Below are 25581 nucleotides of genomic sequence, written 5' to 3' on the forward strand. Positions count from 1 at the left end.
AAGGAAGCGTGAGCATGTGTAAATGCAGTTTATAAAAAAAAAAAAATGCACCAGTACCTGTTTGGCAGGAAATTTGAGCTGGAAACAGATCACAAACCCCTAACGTCCCTTTTGGCCGACAACAAGGCCATAAATGCAAATGCGTCGGCCCGCATACAGAGGTGGGCACTCACGTTAGCCGCCTATTACTATGCAATTCAGCACAGATCAGGCACCGAAAACTGCGCCGATGCACTCATCAGGCTCCCTCTAGCCACCACCAAGGGGGCAACCGAGCATGCTGCTGAGATGGTCATGGCTGTTGAAGCTTTCGAAAGCGAAGGCTCACCCGTGACAGCCCGTCAGATCAAAGTCTGGACAAATAGAGACCCGCTACTGTCTTTAGTCAAGAAATGTGCCCTGAATGGGGACTGGGCAGCCATGTACGGGGCATGCCCTGAGGAATTTAAACCATTTCACAGGCGTAAGGATGAACTCTCGATTCAGGCCGATTGCCTACTGTGGGGAAACCGAGTAGTCATGCCCCAGATGGGCAGAGAGGCGTTCATCCGAGAACTCCACAATGAGCACCCGGGCATTGTCATGATGAAGGCAATTGCCAGGTCACACGTTTGGTGGCCAGGGATAGATGCAGATCTGGAACTTTGTGTTCGCAGGTGCAACACGTGTGCCCAGCTAGGCAATGCGCACAGGGAAGCCCCCCTTAGCCCCTGGTCCTGGCCCACCAAGCCATGGTCACGCATCCATGTGGTCTACTCAGGTCCTTTCATGGGAAAAATGTTTTTGGTTGCAGTAGACGCCTACTCCAAATGGATCGAGTGTGACATTCTCAATTCAAGCACATTCTCTGCCACGGTAGAAAGTCTACAGGCAATGTTTGCCGCCCCTGGTCCACCGGACGACTTGGTCAGCGACAATGGCCCGTGCTTTACAAGCATTGAATTCCAGCACTTCATGGTAGGAAATGGTATCAACCATGTCAGAACGGCACCGTTCAAGCCAACCTCAAACGGCCAGGCAGAATGAGCAGTGCAGATAATCAAACGGATGCTCAGAATCCAAGAGGGTTCCCTACAAAGCCGCTTATCACGCCTCCTGTTGGCCAATAGATCCCGACCACACTCGCCCACGGGTTCCACCCGCAGAGCTGTGAATGAAAAGGATGCTCAAAACCAGGTTATCCCTTATACACCCCACCATGAAAGAAATTGAGAGCAGGCGCCGGTCACAATGTGACTACCATGACGGGAATGCGAGGGCGCGATGTATTGATGTCAATGACCCTGTCTTTGTCCTCAACTACGCTGCAGGGCCCAAATGGCTTGCAGGCACTGTGATTGCCAAGGAGGGGAATAGGATTCTGGTAGTTAAACTTGCCAGTGGACAAATCTGCCGCAAACAAGTGGATTAAACAAAAAGGAGGTTCAGCAACCCCATAGAAGAAGCAGAGGAAGAACACGACATAGAGTTCACTCCACCACAGGTGACCGAACACCGGAACCAAGTGGAGGAGAGCCCAGTCACTGTGGGCAGTTCGGACAGGCCTGAGGCACCGCAAACAGCAGACACTCAGGCCAGCGCCCAACAACTGTTGCACCAACTCAGGCGCTCTACAAGGGAGCGCAAACCACCAGAGAGACTTAACCTGTGATCCCAATAAGACTTTGGGGGGGAGGTGATGTCATTATTCAACTGTCATTGTAACCCATGTATAAACTGACCTAAGTTGTACACCGTGAGAACATTGACCACTAGGTGGTGAACTTGTGGGGGAGACACTCCTAACCTGGACTTTCAGGTATAAAAGGGGAAGCTCCACCCACCTCCATCACTTGAGGTCTTGGTAATAAAGGTAACTGGTCACAGAGTGACCTTCTCTCTAGTATGGGCCTCGTGTGCATTTATACTGTAGTGAAAGGACATATTGCCTTAGAGGCAGTGGAGCAAAAGTTCACTAGATTGATCCCTGGTATGAGAGGGTTGTCCAATGAGGAGAGATTGTGTAGATTGGGCCTATAACACTCTGGATTTTAGAAGAATGAGGTGTGATCTCATTGAACCATATCAGATTCTGAGGGGGATTGACAGGATAGATGCTGAGAGGTCATTTCCTCTGGCTGGAGTGTCGAGAACCAGGGGACACAGTCTCAGGATAAGGGGTCGGCCATTTAAGACGGAGATGAGGAGGAATTTCTTCACTCGGGGTTGTGATTCTTTGAAATTCTCGACCCCAAAATGCTGTGGTTGCTGAGTCATTGAGTATATTCAAAGCTGAGATGCATAGATTTTTGGACATGGGGAATCAATGGGAATCGGGCGGGAAAGTGGAGTTGAGGTCGAAGATCAGCCATGATACTCAATGGTGGAGCAGGCTCGAGGGGTTGTGTATGGCCTACCCCTGGTCCTAATTCTTATGTTATGCAATAAGTGGCATGCGAATGGCTGGATACCTGAAGTGCTTCATTTCCTGGGTGTCCTGTCTCATTTTGACACATGCCAACATTAACTGAAACATGTTTTAAATCACAGTTAAAATCGAAAGGCAAGACAAAGCATTTTTAAAATATCAGTGCGTTTATTTGAAGTTTGATAAAATTATAAAAGAACTAATAAGGAAAAACTACAAACTAATTAGTGATTTGTGAATTGCTATAAAGCGTATACAAACCTGTTGTTCTGTTCGGTGTCTGGAGGCTGACAGCTGCCATGAAAAACATGGAAGAGCTAAGCTTGGCAGACAATGCTGACCAACTGCCGACACATTTTACCTCTGGCATCTAGTGAGAGGAACAACTAATAAAACCTCTGACAACCAGAAAAGCACTGTAGAATATTTTAATCCATTATAAGCAAGAAATATGGCAGTGCAAATGGTGGGTCATATTGTGAAAACGACATCTTTATTGAGCATAACTACAACGCACACACTGCATTTTAAAATCTTTGTTCTTATAGATACATAGCGGTCAGGTTTCGGCTGCCCACTAGAACGGCGCACATCGGAGAGGCCCGCCTAATTTATAGGACAAAAATTGCGTTGAATACTTAGCTCGCGATTCTCAGATAGCTGTAGGCCCAATTCCACCTCGGCAGCTGTGCAGCAGGAGCTGCTGGGGGCGGAGCTACAGCCCTGCGCCCAAAACAGTGCCGGCAGCTGCGCGCGTCCTGTCTCCGGGGCGACGACCCTATCCCAGGCCGAAGGGACGTCGCTCCTATCCCCGGCCGAATGGCTTGCGCATCTTTCCTCGGCGGTGGGGCCCGCCCGCCCAGCCTCTCGCTGGGGGCGGGCCCCGCCCGAAGAGACGTCGGCAGCCCGGCCTCGGCTGCATGCGGGCCCCGTCCGAAGTCCTCGAAGGGGCCCGCCCGCCCAGCCTCTCGCTGGGGGCGGGCCCTGTCTGAAGAGTTGGCGGCGGCAGCAGCCGTTAGGCCTCGGCAGCATGCGTGGCTGCTTCGTCGTCTTCTCTCTCTTTCCCCCCCCCAACGCCCCATCTTCCTCTCTTCTATCCCCCCCCCCCCCCCCCCCCCAATCATCATCTCTTCCCCTCTTCTGCTTCCCCCCCCCCTCCCGCTCTTCTCCCTGGTGCTGCAGTAGGTGAGTAGAATTATTGAGTGATTATTTGGATTGATTTATTGGTTTATTTATTGATTTATTCATCATTTATTATTGATGATGGCTCTTTATTTGTAAAAGTGAAGTGTTTAATGTTTGTAAACCCCCCCTTACCCACCCCCCCCCCCCCCCCCCCCCCCGTTCCCTACACCTGATGTATAAGTGTAGGCAAGGTTTTCCTGAGCATACAAAAATCTACACTTACTCCATTCTAAGTTAGTTTGGAATAAGTTTTTGCTGCCTAAACTTGCAAAGCAGGCGTAAGTGGCTGGACACGCCCCCTTTTCGAAAAAAAATCTGTTCTAAAATGAAACTGTTCTAACTCACTAGAACTGGAGCAAACTAAATGCCGAGAATTGCAATTGCTAAGATACTCCATTCTAAACTAGTTGCTCCAAAAAAATACAAGTAACTCAGGCCAAAACTTGACCCCCATAGTGTTTTCTTAATCAACAGCAGACCATGCTGGTTTTGTGGATGTGCCCACGTCGTATGGGTGATGGTTACTGATCTGAAGAAAATTCGAATTTTTATGAAGGTGCAAGACTGTTCCAAGTTTCTTCATTACATTTCATGTTTAAGCTCAGTTTCATGGTTGTCATTATTGTGTGTGTGTATGCTTGCACATTCATTTTATTAGTGGCTCATCCCAGCCATCTCTAGCACTCAAACACTGAGAGTTTATGGTAGTGAGAAAATTGGTCTCCATGGTCTTCGTTGCTTTGCCAGTACCCCACTTACTGGAGCGGATCTAAATTTGAATTTAAAGTTTCAAACTGGATTTGTGAAGTCGTGGTTGGGTTCCAAAGTTAACTATATCGTCCATTCTAATTCCACACTTGGATCAAACAAGTTAGTTGTGGAATAGATTAAAAAAAATGTCTCAACAATGTAGTTGATTTAAATAGTTTTAAAGGGTCCAAATTTCCCCATGAGTTGCAACGTTTTTTTTTGGTGTAACTTTATTTTTCTGGTGTATCTTTTTAGTTGCAAATATGGCCATTTAATTTGTGACAGTGTAAGTGAGTTAGTTCGGTTTTTTTGTTCGGTCAGTTTTTTTTTCAAAAGGGGGGGTTCCCAGTCACTTCCACCATTTACGTCAGTTTGGCCAGAAAAAAGTTGTACTAAACTAATTTAGGGCAGCGTGTGTGTCCACTCTTGTCCGCACAGAAAGACCTTACTTTACAGTTAAGGAATCGGCGCAAGTAACACCATTTCAAGCACCACTAAGCACCAAACAAAGCACAAGCAGTAATAACAATTCAATAAAAAATAAAGTAGTGAAGTAAATAATTTAAGTAACAAATAAAAGTACTGCTTCAAATCCTACCTTAAACTGAACTATGCAGCGGCTGGCCGTGCTGGAGTCCATTCGGCCAGGGCAAGGTGTGGGACACCGGCAAGCCCTTCGGCCAGAGTAAGAATCGAGAGAACGCAGCAGGCTGTGGGGGGGTGGGAAAAGGCTGAACTCTGCAGGCTGTGGGGGGGGGGGGGCGAGGGGTGCTGACAAGGAGGGATAGAGAAGTTACATGACTGAAGGGGGGGGAGGGGAGAGAACAAAAGACTTTTGGGTTTCTTACCTTGTTTGGGGAGTGAGAAGAGTTGGGCTGTGTGTTGTGTTAATGGAACATGATTCAGTTTCAATGTAAAAAATATTTTATTGAAAATTTTAGAATGTACTTCACTTTAGTGTAATAAAATCATTTTTTCGAGCAAACTACTTTAATATGACTCTTAAGATCACTTAAAAACTTTAAAGTCACTTTAGTCTTGTAAAGTTACATCACTTAGAAAACAATTTGCATTTGAAAACAGTTACAAGAGTAAAATCAACAACAGCAGCAAAGAAAGGCTGCACCCATCTCGGATCCACATCTCGGTGAATGTGCACTGCTTCGTGGGGGTGGTGGTAGGGGGGGTTACGGCTTGGATCTCTACAGAGACTGGTGCGGGGATTGCCTTGGCAGTGGATTGGCTTGGCTGTGTTCCCTCATTGCAGCAGCTACCTCCCTGATGGCCTGTGCCATCATTCCCGCTGCCTCTGAAATTCCTCCCTGATGGCCTGTGCCGTCGTTCCCGTTGCCTCTGAAATGTGCCCCCTCACGTCCCGTAACATTATTGCTATTTCTGCCGTCGGTGTCGTTACCTCATCACCCACCCCCCTGACAGTGTTCACGAGTGATCGGGTAAGCTCATTGGTCTTCATACCCAATGCCATCACCTGAGCCACATCTGTTGCACCCTCCAGCTCAGGACAGCTGGTACAGTTCTCCTTGGCCTCGCCCTGGGTCTGCCTAGCGGAATCCCTCCAGTGTGAGGCGCAGGCTGGGATGATGTGGCTATGGGTGTTACAGGCTGCATTCCACCAGCCCTGGGAGTCGCAGGCTGGGACAATGGGGCCCTGGGTGTGTTCCATGCTGCATTCCAGCAGCACTGGGACCCGGAGCCTCGGACGGTGGGGCTTTGTGTGTTCCATACTGCATTCCAGCAGGAGTGGGATCCAGAACCTCGGACGGTGAGGCATTGTGTGTTCCATACTGCATTCCAGCAGGAGTGGGATCCAGAACCTCGGACGGTGGGGCATTGTGTGTTCCATACTGCATTCCAGCAGGAGTGGGACCCAGAACCTTGGACGGTGGGGCATTACGTGTTCCATACTGCATTCCAGCAGCACTGGGACCCGGAACCTCGGACGGTGGGGCACTGATTGTTCCATACTGCATTCCAGCAGTACTGAAACCTGCAACCTCTGGACTTTCAAAAGCATCCAATGTCGGACCAAACCTTAAACCACTATGAAGGACTGGGACGAGCTGAAACCACAGAATGTCGAACCAGACCCTAAACCACTATGCAGGGACTGGGCCGCGCTCAAACCATGGAATGACGAATCAGAAATTGTGGAAGTGCTTGGCAACGCAAGTTCAAGATACACCCCTTCATGCCTCTCCATGGCCACCCCCTCCCCCCTACAAAGTTGGTCTGGCTCGCCCACGTCTGAATCATCATCTGTATCTTCAGGATTGGCATCAGGCTCTGCAAAATATAACAGAACAGTCAAATGGTTAGCAGCAGAGGAGAGGGCATGATGGGTGGCATGAGTCGGCTCACACGTAGCAGGCCAGACAGCAGGTTGATTTGAAGGGTCACGAGTAATTTTCAGTACTTGCCCTCTCCCTCACGTGTGGGTCCAGCTTGTGCAGTGGTTGCTTTTTTCCAGGCAGGACCCATTAAAGCAGCGACCCTCTGTTCTAAGGGTGTCAGTGGCTGCAGATTTGGCGGGCCTCCTCCTGTTCGAGTTCTTTCCCTTTTGTTGTCTGCAAAGATGAAAACATAACTTGTTAGAGAGGGTGTCTTTCTGCTGGGTGGGACATATACAGATGGTCACATTTACAGATGCAATTCCATTGACAAATGAAAATATTACTTACACTAACTGCTTGACCAAGGTCCTGCCATTTCTTTTTACACTGCCTTCCATTTCTCATGGTATTCACCACTGCGCAGTAATCATATGCAAGTTTGTTCCAGCGTTTATTAATTTCTTTGGGTGGCACTTTTGTGCGACCTCTGTTGCTTGTATCCAGCTCCTGCCATCTTTCCTCGATTACATTCAGTAGTACCTCCACTTCTTGATGCGTGAAATTATTTTTTCTTGGGGCACGGTGTTTCATTGCTCTATTGAATTGACACTGTGATTTTTAAAAACACCAAGTCTTTATTTTGCTTGCAGCAATGAATGATTCTCACCTATGCAGCACTCCTTGTGGAGGTTTAGCAGCTGATTTCTTGCAGAGTACTCCAAACAGCCCTCCTATAGCTTTCAAACCATCAAGCAGGCATCCAAAACTCAGTGCGAGGTTCTCCCTTTAAAAATGGCCGATTGCCAATGCTATTGCCCCACTGAGCATGCGCGAACCCTGCAACGCGCATGCGTGTGCTGCCGGCAGTCACTCAGATCAGGCCCCCCCCCCCCCCCCCAGCACGGACCTAGCTCCGCCCCCCCTCTTTGTTCTACGCCACGCCTGCTCCACAGATGGCCCATGATCGCACGGATTGTTTTTGGCGCTGCTTCTGAGGTAAAATGTCGGCAGGGGGCTCAGAGGTGCGTCGAAAAAACCGAGGGCCAAATTTGGGCCCATAGATCTGAAAAATTAATCCAGGCATTTGAAAGGCCGATTCTAATTAATATAAGGGTGGGAAGAGGCATATGATTGCAGCCTGCTACAGTTGACTACTCAGTTATTTTTAACTCTTTAAAATACTTAATAGTGTTAAGCATCCATGGGTAGGAGCCACTCAATACCTTCCTTGCTGCCAAGTTTACATTCTCTACTGCTTATTGAATTGGGCGTCTGTATAATTTATCGATATCGTCGTATAGGAAATTATTTTTGCTTGTTGATGGGGACGTGATCAAGTAAGGTACTGAATTTTCAGACAACATTTAATCATCTCCTCACTGGAGATTTCCAGCTAAAATGAAAGATCATGTCTGGATAAAGTAATACTTTATGGGCCAAATTAGAGAGACAGTAGTCATGATTATAATTAAGCCCATTGAGTCTTTCAAGAATTTGCTATATATTTTGTTTGCAGATAGTTTAGATAAAATATACAGGTTTGCAGAAGATAATCCAAGATCAATGTCATTGAAGGAGAAGTTGGATATTGAAGAATATTCTCCTGTTCAGCGCAAAGGAAAAAGTGGTCTTGAGTTATAAGCTAACGAAGCCACCGACAAAATGTAATTTACAGAGTAACTGGTCGACACTTAAATTTGTTAATTTATTAGTTACACTGCCACCTCGCTCAATAAATGCAGCCTTTATTGAAGCAACTTCTTAATTTGGTGAGTTCATATGATACAGGCTTAGTGTTGAGGTTTGAAGGTGATGATAAATTGTCTAAATGGGTCTTCTATAAAGACTAGATATGTTTTTGTTTTCTTCTCATTCTCTGCTTTGCATTTCACAAGATGTGACGGTTGATATGGATCAGAAATGTCTATCTGTTGAGAGAGAATCTACAGTCTCCCCCTCATAGCGTGCAGCTGTCAAATGGTGGAATGGTTTTTCCCCTCTTGAAGTCCGTTCCACGCATAATTACTCTGCGGATGAACTTCTTGACATCAGTCCTACATTTGCCAGTCGCTAGTTTTGAAGCCTTTTTGTTCAGCTGTTGGTATAATTTGATGCATTATTCTGGACTAACCTTTTCCATGCCTTTTACGGCTATACACACATCTGTTCCCTTTCAGTCACCTCTTTTCAAGTATGAAAAGCCAATTTTCTCCTCGTGACTCAAGCCTCTGATGTTGCAGATTGATTGCATGGCTTTCATCCGCATCACCTCAAGGGCTTGAATGGTTCCCTTGTGTCTCAGTGAGCAGAATTGGGCCCAGTGCGCAGGGTGTGATCTGATCAGTTCACTGCGCTGTTTGCCTATTTAGAATTTCGCTGTCTTGTTGCTGATTACAACTTGTTTATTTTAACATTTTGAACTTTGACTAGCTGGGGCACTTTTCAGAATAAAACTGTTCTTTCCTGTTTTCAATTAATTTGGTTGAATATTATACCGAAATGAATTGACATTTTTTTGAAAGTACTGCAGAAATGATGGAGTTTATACAAACAATTAGATTTTCAGTTTTCAATACAATGTTTAAAATTCTGGAAAAAAATTAGTGTGTATGATACTGAGCTTCTAGAGCTACATAATGTCAAAACCATTTAAGCGGGAAGATTTGCAGTACAGAATCAACACTTCCAGGAAATGACTATCTGCGATTTAGGCTTGCACACCAACTAATCTTTGAAACAAAATCTCCACAATTACTTATTATTTTTCTAACACTGATGGAACAAATATTACATTTTGTTGAAAATTCGTGGTTTTTAAAAAAACTTTTGGAGCAACGCAACATTGGAACTTGACATTGATGTTGAAGATATGGTGGTGCTTGGTCTTTTTTCGGCACTTACAATCCAGTAAATGGCTCAATGTAACCAATTATTTTTGTGTGATATATTAATGCATAGTATATGAATTCATCATAGTATTAAAAAGTGACTCTTTTGATGAATGTTACTCTGCAGGCTACAGTTAATGCCCGGCCGCAGCGTATCCTCGATTCCACAAACCTCACACAGTCTGCGCCAGCCAGCCCTACTAGTAAGGGAACACACATTCATCAGGTTGGGTAAGTCACTGAGGCGGAGGCGTAATATCCTCTCTGATACTGTATGTTCTTGCGGCAAGTTGTTCTCAACAAGAAGTTTTGTATTTAGCTTTTTCATAGAAACATAGAAACTAGGTGCAGGAGCAGGCCATTCAGCCCTTCTAGCCTGCACCACCATTCAATGAGTTCATGGCTGAACATGCAACTTCAGTACCCCATTCCTGCTTTCTTGCCATACCCCTTGATCCCCCGAGTAGTAAGGACTTCATCTAACTCCCTTTTGAATATATTTAGTGAATTGGCCCAAACTACTTTCTGTGGTAGAGAATTCCACAGGTTCACCACTCTCTGGGTGAAGAAGTTTCTCCTCATCTCGGTCCTAAATGGCTTACCCCTTATCCTTAGACTGTGACCCCTGGTTCTGGACTTCCCCAACATTGGGAACATTCTTCCTGCATCTAACCTGTCTAAACCCATCAGAATTTTAAACGTTTCTATGAGGTCCCCTCTCATTCTTCTGAACTCCAGTGAATACAAGCCCAGTTAATCCAGTCTTTCTTGATATGTCAGTCCCACCATCCCGGGAATCAGTCTGGTGAATCTTCGCTGCACTCCCTCAATAGCAAGAATGTCCTTCCTCAAGTTAGGAGACCAAAACTTCATCAAAGTTTGCATTACATTCGATGCAGCACAGGGGTATAATGGCAACCACATCAAGGTGTACCAGAGCAGTAACCCTTTCTTTTAGTCTTAGCAAAGTCTGGTATTCTACACTCCACCTCCTGACTCCCCAAAACCTTTCCACCATCTACAAGGCACAAGTCAGGAGTGTGATGGAATACTCTCCACTTGCCTGGATGAGTGCAGCTCCCACAACACTCAAAAAGCTCGACACCATCCAGAACAAAGTAGCCCGCTTGATTGGCACCACATCCACCATCTTAAACATCCACTCCTTCCACCACCGGCGCACCGTGGCTGCAGTGTGTACCATCTACAAGATGCACTGCAGCAACTCGCCAAGGCTTCTTCCACAGCCCAAACCCGCGACCTCTACCACCTAGAAGGACAAGGGCAGCAAACACATGGGAACACCACCACCTCCACGTTCCCCTCCAAGTCACACACCATCCTGATTTGGAAGCATATCGCCGTTCCTTCATCGTCGCTGGGTCAAAATCCTGGAACTCCCTCCTGAACAGCACTGTGGGAGTACCATCACCATACGGACTACAGCGGTTCAAGAAGGTGGCTCACCACCATCTTAAGGGCAATTAGGGATGGGCAATAAATGCTGGCCTTGCCAGCGAAGTCCACATCCCAGGAACAAATTTTTAAAAAACTCGAGTTTCAGAGCAGAGGTAAATACTTCATACTTTCCAAAGAGTATCAGTTCCTTTCTGCACAATTTCTACTGGGAACCTAAACGTGTGGGACATTATTTGAATAAACTGAATAGTTCTATTAATCTTGTAGCACCATCAGTTCTCTGTATGTGGATAGTGTGACTGATAGTATAATAAAGTAAATTACTCCTTATTAATTTAACTTAATTACAATCCACGGGTATTTTTCATTTTAAGAGCAATTATAGCAGTGTCTCTTCTGTAGTCTAGGGATGCTGTTATTAATCAGCACTTAAATGGTTTCTTTATTAACTCCTTTAAGTCTGGTGAAAAAATGTGCTATGATCACAAAGTGATTATCATATTGTGCGGTTTAAAAAAAAAAAGTTTAGATTGTAATTCAAAAAATTATGAACATACAACTACTTTGGCAGCATGAAGTTTTACAAAATTAAGAGCTCAACATTTGAATCTATGTATTGAACATCAATTATGATGGAACCATAGAAGTTTACAGCACAGAAGACGACGATTTGGCCCTTCATGTCTATGCCAGCTATTTGCTGGAGGAATCAAAAATTCTGTCAAGTGTTTGCTCTATGCCCGAATTCAAATGATGTATGTATACCAAAAGTGGACCCAGCACTGACTCAGGAATGCACCATCTACAACAACTCTTTGCTCACTGTCTGTGAGCCAACTTTCTTTCCATGCTGCTACATATCCTTTTATACCATATACCTTTCAACAACATTTCTCTTGCGAGACTCCTTATCACAAACCTTCTGAAAAATCAATATAGACTACTTCAACTGCATTCCCTTTATCTATCCAGTCAGTCACCTTTTCAGAAAACTCTTAAATTTACCAAACAACACTCGCCTTCACCAGTGCTAGCTGTCCTTGATTAACCAATGTTCACTAATTTTGTCATTTCTGACAGTTTGCCCACAATTGGTGTTAGACTAACTGGTCCACACTTAACTGCTTTCTGCTTCGCTCTCTTGTCGAAAGCTGCAACACTGGATACTGTCCAGTCGCACAGCACAATTTGCATATTTGAGGACTGAAAAAATTGTGACCAGAGCTTCAGCCAGCCGCTCTGACTTCTTTCAACTGTCTCGGGTGCATTCCATCAGGGTCCAGTGATTTTCCATTTTAAGTTGCACTATTTCTTTCCCAGCCCATTCCATTTCTAGCTATCGGCAACAGTTGTTCCATACCCTCCAGTCCACCTGCATTCTTACTCTTACCATTGTTTGTAAAAAGCTAGTGCAAAGTATTTAATAATTCCATCATACCTTCATCGTTCACAATTAGCCTCCCTCCTTCATTCCTGAGTGGTCCTATGCTCTTAAACTGTTTTAACTTTTATATGCTTATGAAAGCCCACATTAACTTCTATATTATTTGCAAGCCTTTTTCATGTTCCTTTTATCCCTTCTAATCTCTCTCTTCACCGCCCCACTACAATTTCTATATTCCTCATGATTTTCTCTTTGTTAGACCTAATTGAATCATATGCCTTCCTTTTAGTTTGCAGTTTAGTTTTAATCTCAATTTATCCATGAAATAGTAAATGGGTAGTAAGAAGAGGGATGGGGCCAAAAACGAGACCTATGCATGGAGACAGAGGACATGGCTGAGGTACTAAATGATACTTTGCATCTGTCTTTATCAGGGAAGAAGATGCTGCCAAAGTCATAGTGAAAGAGGAGGTAGTTGAGATACATGATGGGATAAAAATTGATAGAGGAGACACCAGAAAGGCTGGCTGTACTTAAAGTAGATGACCTAGAGCTGGTAATTGGGATTAGACTGGATGACCTTTTGTTGGAAGGCGCAGTTATACTGGTAAGTACTGCAGGGAATAGAATACGACAAGGGTGATCTGGACTAATTTTGATCACCTGGATGGCTTGGAGAGGAATTTTCCCAGATTTTTTCTTTCTAAATTGGCCTGGGTTTTTAATCTGGTTTTTGCCTCTCCCAGGAGATCACATGGCTCTGGTTGGGGTGGAGTGCAGAATGTTTCAGTATAAGGGGTGCCGCAGTTGTGTGAGGTGGACTGGTTGTGCTGGGTGCTCTTTGCCTTTCCATCATTGTTCATAGGTTTATATGTAACCTTTAGGGCTGCTGACCAAGGGCTGTGTGGCTCTTTGTCGGCCGGCGCGGACATGATGGGCCGAAATGGCCTCCTTCTGCGCTGTAAATTTCTATGTTTCTATGTTTCTATGTTCTATGTTTCTATGAGTCTCCAGAACCGATGGGATGCATCCTAGGATGCTGAGGGAAGTAAAGGTGCAAATTGCAGAGGTGCTGGCCATATTCTTCCAATCCTCCTCAGACACAGGGGTGGCGCTAGAGGACTGAAGAATTTCAAATGTTATACCCTTGTTCAAAAAAGTGCAAGGATAAACCCAGCAACTACAGACCAGTCCGTTTAACATCCATGTTGGGGAAGCTTTTAGAAACAATAATCGGGGACAAAATTAACAGCCACTTGGATAAGTGTGGATTAACAAAAGGTATCACAATTGTGTGGGACAGGCTCAATGGACCAGAGGGTCCTTTACCTGTCCGTCATTGTTCATATGTTCCAGCCAATAGAGTGGTTGGTGCGTTAAGGTGGTCGTGTTTTATGGACTCTCATAACCCATACAATGATGCCAATGGTGCTGTCGTTTAAAGTCCAGGGAGATAACTAAGCTTTCGCTTATTTGCGATGATCATTATTTGGCTCTTGCGTTGCCTGTCACTCGTCAGCACATGCCTGGATGATGTCCAGGTCGTGCTGTAGGCTGGCAAGGGATGGTTCATTGTCAAGGGAGTTGTACATCATCAGTAAATAGCCACGCTGATGTCCTTGTGGTGGAGGGAAGATCATTGATGGAGCAGCTGAAGATGGTTGAGCTGAGGTCCATCCTTGAGACACTCCATCAATGCTCTGGGACTGTGATGATTGGCTTGTGACAACCACAACCATTTTCTTTGTCAGATATGACTCCAGTCAAGAGAGGATTTTCTCCTGTACCACCTCATTGACCTCAGTTTTGCTCAGGCAAATGGAGCTATCGGAGGAACTTATTACACAATCACGTCTCGACTCAATTCAGTGTATTTCACGCAGCTTAATGGTTAATTAGATTTCTAAGAGAGTGACAAAGAGACTGGACCACAAAATTGTTGGAACCTGGGATGGTTCAGGGTAAAATGGAACCTACGGCGAATTCTGGAGCATGTTGCAAACTATTGACAGACTCTCTGACTGCATGTGGTGGTGTCAGGAGCAGAGTGTAATGTTTAAAGATTGGGCCATTTACTGCTGTCATTGTTCATTGGCTTGTCTTATTCTGCATGTGTCCTACTTGTTTAAATTTTGTCACAAATCAATCTAGTTAGTTTTTAATCTTAATCCAGCTTGAACTCATCTGTTGATGTGTTCCAGAGTGGCTTGGCGAGAAGTAGAGCCCAATGGGCCCTAGGATGTAGCATTGTGCGAATCCTAAAGGGCACAAGATCTGGGGACAAAATACAGGGCTAGAAAGCTGCAGGACTGACTGCAGCATTTGGCTCATAAGGGATGAGAGCAACTTTCCCGACAAGCTGCGCGAAACCCAAAATAAAAATTACGGCAAACACTGGATGAGAGGTCTGCTTTTATTAAAGAAGTGTCAAAGCCAAGAGGAAATTATCTTAAAATTACACTGGTGACAGTGAGTTGTGTGAAATACCTGTCCGCTCGCGTATGGTATTGTGATCTGGCAAAACAAAGTTGGTTAAGAGCACAGTTTTGTCTACTGATTTTTCTGACTTATATAGGTGACCATTTCAAAAGATAATTGGAATTGGTTATTTGGGGTGTTTATCCCAATTCTGTTCCATTTTAAAAAAAACAAATCAAGTAATATGTTCTTTACGTGGCCACATTTACCAAGCAGAGCCCTTCAACAGTGAGCTTTCTGTTTGGCATTATACTGCAGCTTTAAATTGCACATGACATCATTTTTAGATGTTTGAAGAAAAAGCAAATCACGCTGGTCTCCTAAGTGCAGAGCAAATTTAATTCCTTTGGCCCGGGTGTCGAGAAACAAACTGATCGATAGCTAGAATAAAAATACAAAAGCAAACTACTGCGGATGCTGGAATCTGGAATTAAAACCAGAAAATGCTGGAAATCTCAGCGAGTCAGGCAGTATCTGTGGAGAGGAAGCAAAGTTAACATTTCGGATCGATGACCTTTCCTCAACTGCAGAGTGTTCGAAAAGAATGGATTCTTAACGAGCACTGAAAGTTGGGAGGGGAAGAAAGAACAATAGGGAAGGTCTGTGATAGGTTGGAAGACGAGAGATTAGAGAGACAAAAGGGATGATGGCCCAAATTCAAATGGTAATGCCAGGAGTTAGAAAAACATTGGTTGAGATAGGGTGTCAGTGGCGGGATAATGACTAACTGCCGTTATCGATAAGGAGAAAAAAAGAAAAAGAAACAGGCTCTGAGGGGGGAGGGAGCCAATGATGGGCAGTGGTTACGCTCTGAAACTTTTGAACGCGATGTTGAGTCCAGAAGGCAGTATAGTGCCGAAACGAAAGATGAGGTGCAGTTCCTCGAGCTTGCGTTGAGCTCCATTGGAACAGTGGAAGAGACCGAGGACAGAGAGCTCAGAGTGAGAATGCAGTGGAGAATTAAAGTGACAGGCGACCGGAAGCTCGGGGTCACACTTGCGGACTGAACGGAGGTGCTCCGCAAAGCAGTCACCCAATCTACGCTTGGTCTCGCCAATGTAGAGGAGACCGCATCGTGAGCAGCGAATACAGTATACTGAATTGAAAGAAGTCCAAGTAAATCGCTGTTTCACCTGGAAGGAGTATTTGGGGCCTTGGATCGTGGCTAAGTGTAGTGCCACTAATTAAATAATTTAGGACCTGGATTTTATATTCGCACTTAGACACTTGAGCCATCATGCCTATGGGAGTTATGAAAGCATTAGTTCATGAAATTAATCTTGATGTATGCTGGATCCCTGGACTTCAAAGTAACTGTTAATCATTACTTGGGCACTCTACCTTTGCTTCAGAGTTGATATTTGATGTACGTGAGGCTCCAGTTTCAAGAGGATTCACCCAGGTGTGTGCCTGTGGCTATTTCAGTCATGTTATGTAGATTATTAAGAATAACACATCCACATTTAAGCCCTCAATAATTGAGTTGTCTGAATGACTTTCATATTTCTGTAGTACATTCGAATAACCTAGTTTTGTGGCAACCCCCCATTCTCGTAGTGTTGGGATAAATTCAGAGCACGCAGTCCTCGAACCAAACTCAATAATGTTCCATTTGCCTCCTTAACAATCACTGCACTTCAAATTTTCTTAATGAACGTGTAGCTCTTTGAAATATTTCTTAAACACAACACAAGATTAAGGTGCTATGAAATGCAACTTTTTCTTTCAAAGTCACTTTCTTTCTTTTAGGGTTGTTGACAATAAGTGGGTCTGGTGGATTTTTTTCCTCCCCACCATATTGTTTCTCCAAGTAATACATGATTAGTTTTGCTCCCAAGATTCATTTGCCTCATGTACATGAAATAAATAATGTTAGTTCCTTTGTTCACTAATTTGAATATCGTTACGAAGTTTGAAAAGTATGTTTCACGTCTTCTCGAGCTGCATCGACACTTGCGCAAAACATAAAAACGGATAGTAAAAGCTTTTGCCGATATATAAAACGGAAAAGAGTGTCTAAAGTAAATGTTGGTCCCTTAGAAGATGAGAAGGGGGATTTAATAATGGGAAATGTGGAAATGGCTGAGACCTGAAACAATTATTTTACTTCAGTCTTCACAGTGGAAGACACAGAAACCATGCCAGAAATTGCTGGTCACAGGAATGTGGGAAGGGAGGACCTTGAGACAATTACTATCACTAAGGGGGTAGTGCTGGACAGGCTAATGGGACTCAAGGTAGACAAGTCCCCTGGTCCTGATGAAATGCATCCCAGGGTATTAAAAGAGATGGCGGAAGTTATAGCAGATGCATTCGTTATAATCTACCAAAATTCTCTGGACTCTGGGGAGGTACCAGCGGATTGGAAAGCAACTAATGTAACGCCTCTGTTTAAAAAAAGGGGCAGACAAAAGCCAGGTAACTATAGGCCAGTTAGTTTAACATCTGTAATGGGGAAAATGCTTGAAACTATCATTAAGGAAGAAATAGCGGGACATCTGGATAGGAATAGTGCAATCAAGCAGACGCAGCATGGATTCATGAAGGGGAAATCACGTTTAACTAATTTACTGGAATTCTTTGAGGATATAACGAGCATGGTGGATAGAGGTGTACTGATGGATGTGGTGCATTTAGATTTTCAAAAGGCATTCAATAAGGTGCCACACAAAAGGTTACTGCAGAAGATAAAGGTACGCGGAGTCAGTGGAAATGTATTAGCATGGATAGAAAATCGGCTGGCTAACAGAAAGCAGAGAGTCGGGATAAATGGGTCCTTTTCGGGTTGGAAATCGGTGGTTAGTGGTGTGCCACAGAGATCGGTGCTGGGACCACAACTGTTTACAATATACATAGATGACCTGGAAGAGGGGACAGAGTGTAGTATAACAAAATTTGCAGATGACACAAAGATTAGTGGGAAAGCGGGTTGTGTAGAGGGCACAGAGAGGCTGCAAAGAGATTTAGATAGGTTAAGCGAATGGGCTAAGGTTTGGCAGATGGAATACAATGTCGGAAAGTGTGAGGTCATCAACCTTGGGGAAAAAAACAGTAAAAGGGAATATTATTTGAATGGGGAGAAATTACAACATGCTGCGGTGCAGAGGAACCTGGGGGTCCTTGTGCATGAATCTCAAAAAGTTAGTTTGCAGGTGCAGCAGGTAATCAGGAAGGCGAATGGAATGTTGGCCTTCATTGCGAGAGGGATGGAGTACAAAAGCAGGGAGGTCCTGCTGCAACTGTATAGGGTATTGGTGAGGCCGTACCTGGAGTACTGTGTGCAGTTTTGGTCACCTTACTTAAGGAAGGATATACTAGCTTTGGAGGGGTTACAGAGACGATTCACTCGGCTGATTCCGGAGATGAGGGGGTTACCTTATGATGATAGATTAAGTAGACTGGGTCTTTACTCGTTGGAGTTCAGAAGAATGAGGGGTGATCTAAATAGAAACATTTAAAATAATGAAAGGGATAGACAAGATAGAGGCAGAGAGGTTGTTTCCACTGGTCGGGGAGACTAGAACTAGGGGGCACAGCCTCAAAATACGGGGGAGCCAATTTAAAAGCGAGTTGAGAAGGAATTTCTTCTCCCAGAGGGTTGTGAATCTGTGGAATTCTCTGCCCAAGGAAGCAGTTGAGGCTAGCTCATTGAATGCATTCAAGTCACAGATAGATAGATTTTTAACCAATAAGGGAATTAAGGGTTATGGGGAGCGGGCGGGTAAGTGGAGCTGAGTCCACGGCCAGATCAGCCATGATCTTGTTGAATGGCGGAGCAGGCTCGAGGGGCTAGATGGTCTACTCCTGTTCCTAATTCTTATGTTCATATGTTCTAAAATGTCAACTAAAACTGTGGAAATTCCTGATCACATTTTCTAGCCTCATGAAATAACCGATCTAAGTTGCCATACACAGAATTTTATAGGGGTCTAGTCGATACAGTTCATTAACACGCTGTCCTTTCACTGCGAGCACCTGGCTTCCGATCCAGCTCACACTAATAGGGTCAAGATCTTTGTTGTTCTCTCGCTGCAAAGGCCCTATGTCTAATGAAGTTGAGCCGTCTCCACCCAATTACAAGTGACCCACAGCGTCCACAGCATAAAACTGCCTCTAATTTAGCACAACTGAACTTGCTGTACAAAAAGACCACAAGTGATTACTTCTGTGGGAAATGGAAATATCACATTGGTGCAGTCGCGGGTCCTTTACTGAGATTAGACTTGAGGCACATTGTTGGGGCAGAGTAGAAGGAACTATTCCCTGCTGTTACCCTTAACTCTGGAAGCACTTGAACCCACAACTCTCACTGATGCAGAGTTGGTGTCAACATGCTGTGTCAAGTCTTTTTTTAAAAACCTAACGCAGGTTTTGTTCAAACATTTGAACATTACGGTTCTCTTTCTCATTTGCATTAAATAACGGGTAGCATTTATTTCCTGGTAATAAGGTTGTTTCCATGTCGGTAAATGTTATCACTTTTCAGAAGATTCTGTCTTGACTTAAATCTTCTTTTCTGTTCCAGAGGTTCACCTCCCATACCCAGCACAAGTAGTTCCAGTCTAACCAATGATGTGAGTAAACAGGCAACACCCAGAGATATATCGTCAGCATCACGGCAAGGAACTGGCACAACTGCCGGGGTGCAGTACACACCACACTCTCACCAGTTTTCCAGAACGCGAAAGATGTTCGATAAAGGGCCAGATCAGGTAAGGAACCTGTTGGATATGGTATTAAATAGAAGATAAAGAACTCAAAACACTGGAATAAATTGTCTTTTACTGAATGAAAAAAATTGACACTGAGCCAAAGAAGAAAATATTAGGATGGGTGACTAAGAGGACGAGACCAGGGAATTAGTAATGGGGAACATGGAGATGGCAGAAACTTTGAACAAATATTTTGTATCAGTCTTTACGGTAGAGGACACTAACAATATCCCAACAGTGGATAGTCAAGGGGCTATAGTGGGGGAGGAACGTAACACAATCACAATCACTAAGGAGGTGGTACTCAGTAAGATAATGGGACTAAAGGCAGATAAATCCCCTGGACCTGATGGCTTGCATCCTAGGGTCTTAAGAGAAGTAGTCGCAGGGATAGTGGATGCATTGGTTAGAATTTACCAAAATTCCCTGGATTCTGGGGAGGTCCCAGCAGATTGGAAAACTGCAAATGTAACGCCCCTATTTAAAAAAGGAGACAGACAAAAATCAGGAAGTTATAGACCAGTTAACATCTGTGGTTGGGAAGATGTTGGAGTCCATTATTAAAGAAGCAGTAGCAGGACATTTGGAGAAGCATAATTCGGTCAGGCAGAGTCAGCATGGATTTATGAAGGGGAGGTCATGTTTGACAAATTTGCTGGAGCTTTTTGAGGATGTAAAGAACAGGATGGATAAAAGAGAATCAGTGAATGTGGTGTATTTTGACTTCCAGAAGGCATTTGTCAAGGTGCCACATAAAAGGTGACTGCACAAGATAAAAGTTCACTGAGTTGGGGGTAATATATTAGCATGGAAAGAGGATTGGATAGCAAACAGAAAACAGAGAATAGGGATAAATGGTTCATTCTCAGGTTGGCAATCAGTAACCAGTGGGGTGCTGCAGGGATCAGTGCTGGGACCCCAACTATTTAATTTCTATATTAACGACTTGGAGGAAGGAACTGAGTGTAACGTAGCCAAGTTTGCTGATGATTCAAAGATGGGAGGAAAAGCAATGTGCAAGGAGAACACAAAAAATCTGCAAAAGGACATAGACAGACTGAGTGAGTAAGCAAACATTTGGCAGATGGAGTACACTGTTGGAAAGTGTGAGGTCATGCACTTTGGCAGAAAAAAATCAAAGAGCAAGTTATTTAAATGGAGAAAGATTGCAAAGTGCTGCAGTACAGCGGGACTTGGGGGTACTTGTGCATGAAACACAAAAGGTTAGAATGCAGGTACAGCAAATGATCAGGAAGGCCAATGGAATCTTGGCCTTTATTGCAAAAGGAATGGAGTATAAAAGCAGGGCAGTCTTGCTACAGTTGTACAAGGTATTGGTGAGGCCACACCTGGAATACTGCGTGCAGTTTTCGTTTCCATGTTTATGAAAGGATATACTTGCTTTGGAGGCAGTTCAGAGAAGGTTCACAAGGTTGAATCCAGAGATGAGGGGGTTGGAATTCAGAAGAATGAGAGGTGCTCTTATTGAAACATATAAGATTATGAAGGGGCTTGACAAGGTAGATACAGAGAGGATGTTTTCACTGATAGGGGAGACTAGAACTAGAGGGCATAATCTTAGAATAAGGGGCCGCCCATTTAAAACTGAGATGAGGAGAAATTTCTTCTGAGGGTTTTGGATCTGTGGAATTCGCTTCCTCATAGAGCTGTGGAAGCTGGGACATTGAATAAATTTAAGACAGAAATAGATAGTTTCTTAAATGAGAAGGGAATAAGGGGTTATGGGGAGCGGGCAGGGAAGCGGACCTGAGTCCATGATCAGATCAGCCATGATCGTATTAAATGGCGGAGCAGGCTCGAGGGGCCGTATGACTTACTCCTGCTCCTATTATGTTCTTATGTAAAAGGTTGGTTGAAGAGGTAGGTTTTTCAGGAAGGCTTTAAAGAAGGAGAAAGAGGTGGAAAGGCCGCGAGGTTGAGGGAGGGAATTCCAGAGCCTCATGCTTGGACGGTTGAAGGTACGATTGTCAGTGGTGGGGTGAAAGGAGTTGGGGATTCACAGAGGCCAGAGTTGGAGGAACGCAAAGCTCTTGGAGGGTTGTAGTGCTGGGGGAGGTTATAGAGATAGGGAGGGGGCGAGGCTATGGAGGGATTTGAACATGAGAATGAGAATTTTTAAAGTCAAGGCATGGGTGGGCTGGGAGTCAAAGTAGGGCAGCGAGCATAGGGGTTATTGGCGAACTGGTGTGGGGTAGGATATGAGCAGCAGAGTTTGGGATGAAACTGAGTTTATGGAGGGTGGAAGATGGGAGGCTGACCAGGAGAGCATTGGAATAGTCGAGTCTGTCAGTAACAAAAGCAGATGGGTGGAGATGGGCGCTGATACAGAGGTGGAAGTAGGAAGACTTTACAATGAAGGTCTGTGCATGAATTCCAATCTATCTTGGTGGCATCTTAAGTGCTGTGATAGTTGGATGTAAATGAGAAGTGTGGTTTGAAATCATCATCAGTAATGCAGGCTGCTCTCTTCCATGTGCATACCCTTCTCCTCTCAATGAATAAACTCAATTCCCGTTGAGAGCTAACAGCACCTCTGATGAATAATTTATTTTATTCCTTCGGCTGAGATAATGTTGTAACCTTTTACTTTGTGTCAGCTGTGTAATGTTTGTATTTTTTTAAATTGACAACAGTACCGATTATTCTGAAAAGCAAATGGCTTGAGAGCTATTTATTACTGTGTGCACTGTTCCCATTAAGCAGAAATGGACATTTCTGAGACGATGCTTTGCTGGAAAAGCCTATTTTCCCTTAAAGAGACACTGAAATAGAGAAATCTTTTGACAACCTGTTTTTGGCAAGCATACAATCGTGTTACTTTTTGTCTTGACAGAGCCATAATGAAAATAAGGTAGCTGTCCTTGTTCTCCCCACCCCTAACTGCGATAAAGATCCTCTTTTTATAAAAAGAAAAGGAGCCATTTTCTGTTCTAATTATTAAATTCAACTCTGTTTCAAAAATTGCATATTAACCAGTGAAAGCTCAGAACTCTACAGAAGAAAAATAAGTTAAAATTTACAAGTAAGCTAAAGTAATAATAAGAACTGATTAGCACTCATTAAGAAAAAATAGAAATGTAATGCTGCAACTTAAGGGCTGCAAACAAATTTCTCCGTTTCTGAAAGCGTTGGTTGCACAAACCACTGGCATCCCATGTAATTTAATCAGAATGCAATAAAAGTCACCAACTTCAGAGTTACTGATCTACATAGATAAAGCATTCCAACTTGGGTTGCTAAGGAGCATTTCTCCAGGGACTAGTGTGAATAACTGTTCTGGCAATCCCAAAATCCGTATATTTCTGATTTTAAAATGTGCAGAATCATTTGTTCATCTTTGTAACCCTCTCCGAGGAACTGTGTCTTTGAACATTTCTAGAGGAGAAAAAAGGTAAATGAGTCGATATAAATTACTAACATGGAAACATAGAAAATAGATACAGGAGTAGACCATTCGGCCCTTCGAGCCTGCACCACCATTCAATAAGATCATGGCTGATCATTCCCTCGGTACCCCTTTCCTGCTTTCTTTCCATACCCCTTGATCCCCTTCGCTGTAAGGTCCATATCTAACTCCCTCTTGAATATATCCAATGAACTGGCATTAACAACTCTCTGCGGTAGGGAATGCCACAGGTTAACAACTCTGAGTGAAGAAGTTTCTCCTCATCTCAGTCCTAAATGGCCTACCCCTTATCCTAAGACTGTGTCCCCTTGTTGTGGACTTCCCCAACATCGGGAACAATCTACCCGCATCTAACCTGTCCCGTTCCATCAGAATCTTATACGTTTCTATGAGATCCCCTCTCATCCTTCTAAACTCCAATGTATAAAGGCTCAGTTGATCCAGTCTCTCCTCAAGTGTCAGTCCTGCCATCCCAGGAATCAGTCTGGTGAACCTTCGCTGCACCCCCTCAATAGTAAGAACGTCCTTCCTCAGATTAGGAGACCAAAACTGAACACAATATTCCAGGTGAGGCCTCACCAAGGCCCTGTACAACTGCAGTAAGACCTCCTTGCTCTGATACTCAAATCCCCTAGCTATCAAGGCCAACATACCATTTGCCGCCTTTACCGCGTGCTGTACCTGTATGCTAACTTTTAATGACTGATGAACCATGACACCCAGGTCTCATTGCACCTCCCCTTTTCCTAATCTGCCACCATTCAGATAATAATATGTCTTTGCGTTTTTGACCCCAAAGTGGATAACCTCACATTTATCCACATTATACTACATCTGCCATGCATTTGCCCACTCACCTAACCTATCCAAGTCACACTGCAGCCTCTTAGCAGCCCCCTCACAGCTCACACCGCCACCCAGTTTAGTGTCATCTGCAAACTTGGAGATATTACACTCAATTCCTTCATCCACATCATTGATGTTTATTGTAAAGAGCTGGGGTCCCAGCACTGAGCCCTGCGACACTCCACTAGTCACTGCCTGCCATTCTGCAAAGGACCCGTTTATCCCGACTCTCTGCTTCTTGTCTGCCAACCAGTTCGCTATCCACGTCAGTATATTATCCCCAATACCATGTGCTTTGATTTTGCACACCAGTCTCTTGTGTGGGACCTTGTCAAAAGCCTTTTGAAAGTCCAAATACACCACATCCACTGGTTCTCCCTTGTCCACTCTACTAGTTACATCCTCAAAAACTTCCAGAAGATTTGTCAAGCATGATTTCCGCTTCATAAATCCATGCTGACTTGGACCGATCCTGTCACTGCTTTCCAAATGCGCTGCTATTTCATCCTTAATAATTGATTCCAATATTTTCCCCACCACTGATGTCAGGCTAACCAGTCTATAATTACCCGCTTTCTCTTTCCCTCCCTTTTTAAAAAAATGGTGATACATTAGCTACCCTCCAATCCATAGGAACTGATCCCGAGTCGATAGACGGTTGGAAAATGATCACCAATGCATCCGCTATTTCTAGGGCCACTTTCTTAAGTACTCTGGGATGCAGACTATCAGGCCCTGGGGATTTATCGGCCTTCAATCCCATCAATTTCCCGAACACAATTTCCCACCTAATAAGAATATCCTTCAGTTCCTCCTTCTCACTCGACCCTCGGTCCCCTAGTACTTCTGGAAGGTTATTTGTATCTTCCTTCGTGAAGACAGAACCAAAGTATTTGTTCAATTGGTCTGCCATTTCTTTGTTCCCCATTATAAATTCACCTGAATCCGACTGCAAGGGACCTACATTTGTCTTCAATAATCTTTTTCTCTTCACATATCTATAGGAGCTTTTGCAGTCAGTTTTTATGTTCCCGGCAAGCTTCTTCCTGTACTCTATTTTCCCACTCTTAATTAAACCTTTTGTCCTCCTCTGCTGAATTCTAAATTTCTCCCAGTCCTCCGGTCTGCTGCTTTTTCTGGCCAATTTATATGCCTCTTCCTTGGATTTAACACTATCCTTAATTTCCCTTGTTAGCCACGGTTTAGCCACCTTCCCCGTTTTATTTTTACTCCAGACAGGGATGTACAATTGCTGAAGTTCATCCATGTGGTCTTTAAATGTTTGCCATTGCCTATCCACCGTCAACCCTTTAAGTATCATTTGCCAGTCTGTTCTAGCCAATTCACGTCTCATACCATCGAAGTTACCTTTCCTTATGTTCAGGACCCTAGTTTCTGAATTAACTGTGTCATTCTCCAGCCTAATAAATAATTCTACCGTATTATGGTCACTCTTCCCCAAGGAGTCTTGCACAACAAGATTGCTAATTAGTCCTTTCTCATTACACATCACCCAGTCTAGGATGGCCAGCTCCCTGGTTGGTTCCTCGACATGTTGGTCTAGAAAACCATCCCTTATACACTCCAGGAAATCCTCCTCCACCGCATTGCTACCAGTTTGGTTAGCCCAATCAATATGTAGATTAAAGTCACCCATGATAACTGCTGTACCTTTATTGCATGCATCCCTAATTTCTTGTTTGATGCTATCCCCAACCTTACTACTACTGTTTG

General features: G+C 44.1%; 1 protein-coding gene across 2 annotated transcripts in view; it reads left to right on the top strand.

Moving 5' to 3' along the window:
- Window positions 1-25581, top strand: part of rptor (regulatory associated protein of MTOR, complex 1) — a 505194-nt gene that overhangs the window by 362436 nt on the left and 117177 nt on the right. For both annotated transcript variants that reach the window (XM_070857808.1, XM_070857809.1), the window contains 2 exons: window positions 9709-9812; window positions 19388-19574. In XM_070857808.1, coding sequence (XP_070713909.1) covers window positions 9709-9812; window positions 19388-19574 — 291 coding nt within the window. The remainder of the gene's footprint in view (window positions 1-9708; window positions 9813-19387; window positions 19575-25581) is intronic.

The sequence above is a fragment of the Pristiophorus japonicus genome, chromosome 16, assembly GCF_044704955.1.
Source record: "Pristiophorus japonicus isolate sPriJap1 chromosome 16, sPriJap1.hap1, whole genome shotgun sequence".
NCBI classification, from domain to species: domain Eukaryota; kingdom Metazoa; phylum Chordata; class Chondrichthyes; family Pristiophoridae; genus Pristiophorus; species Pristiophorus japonicus.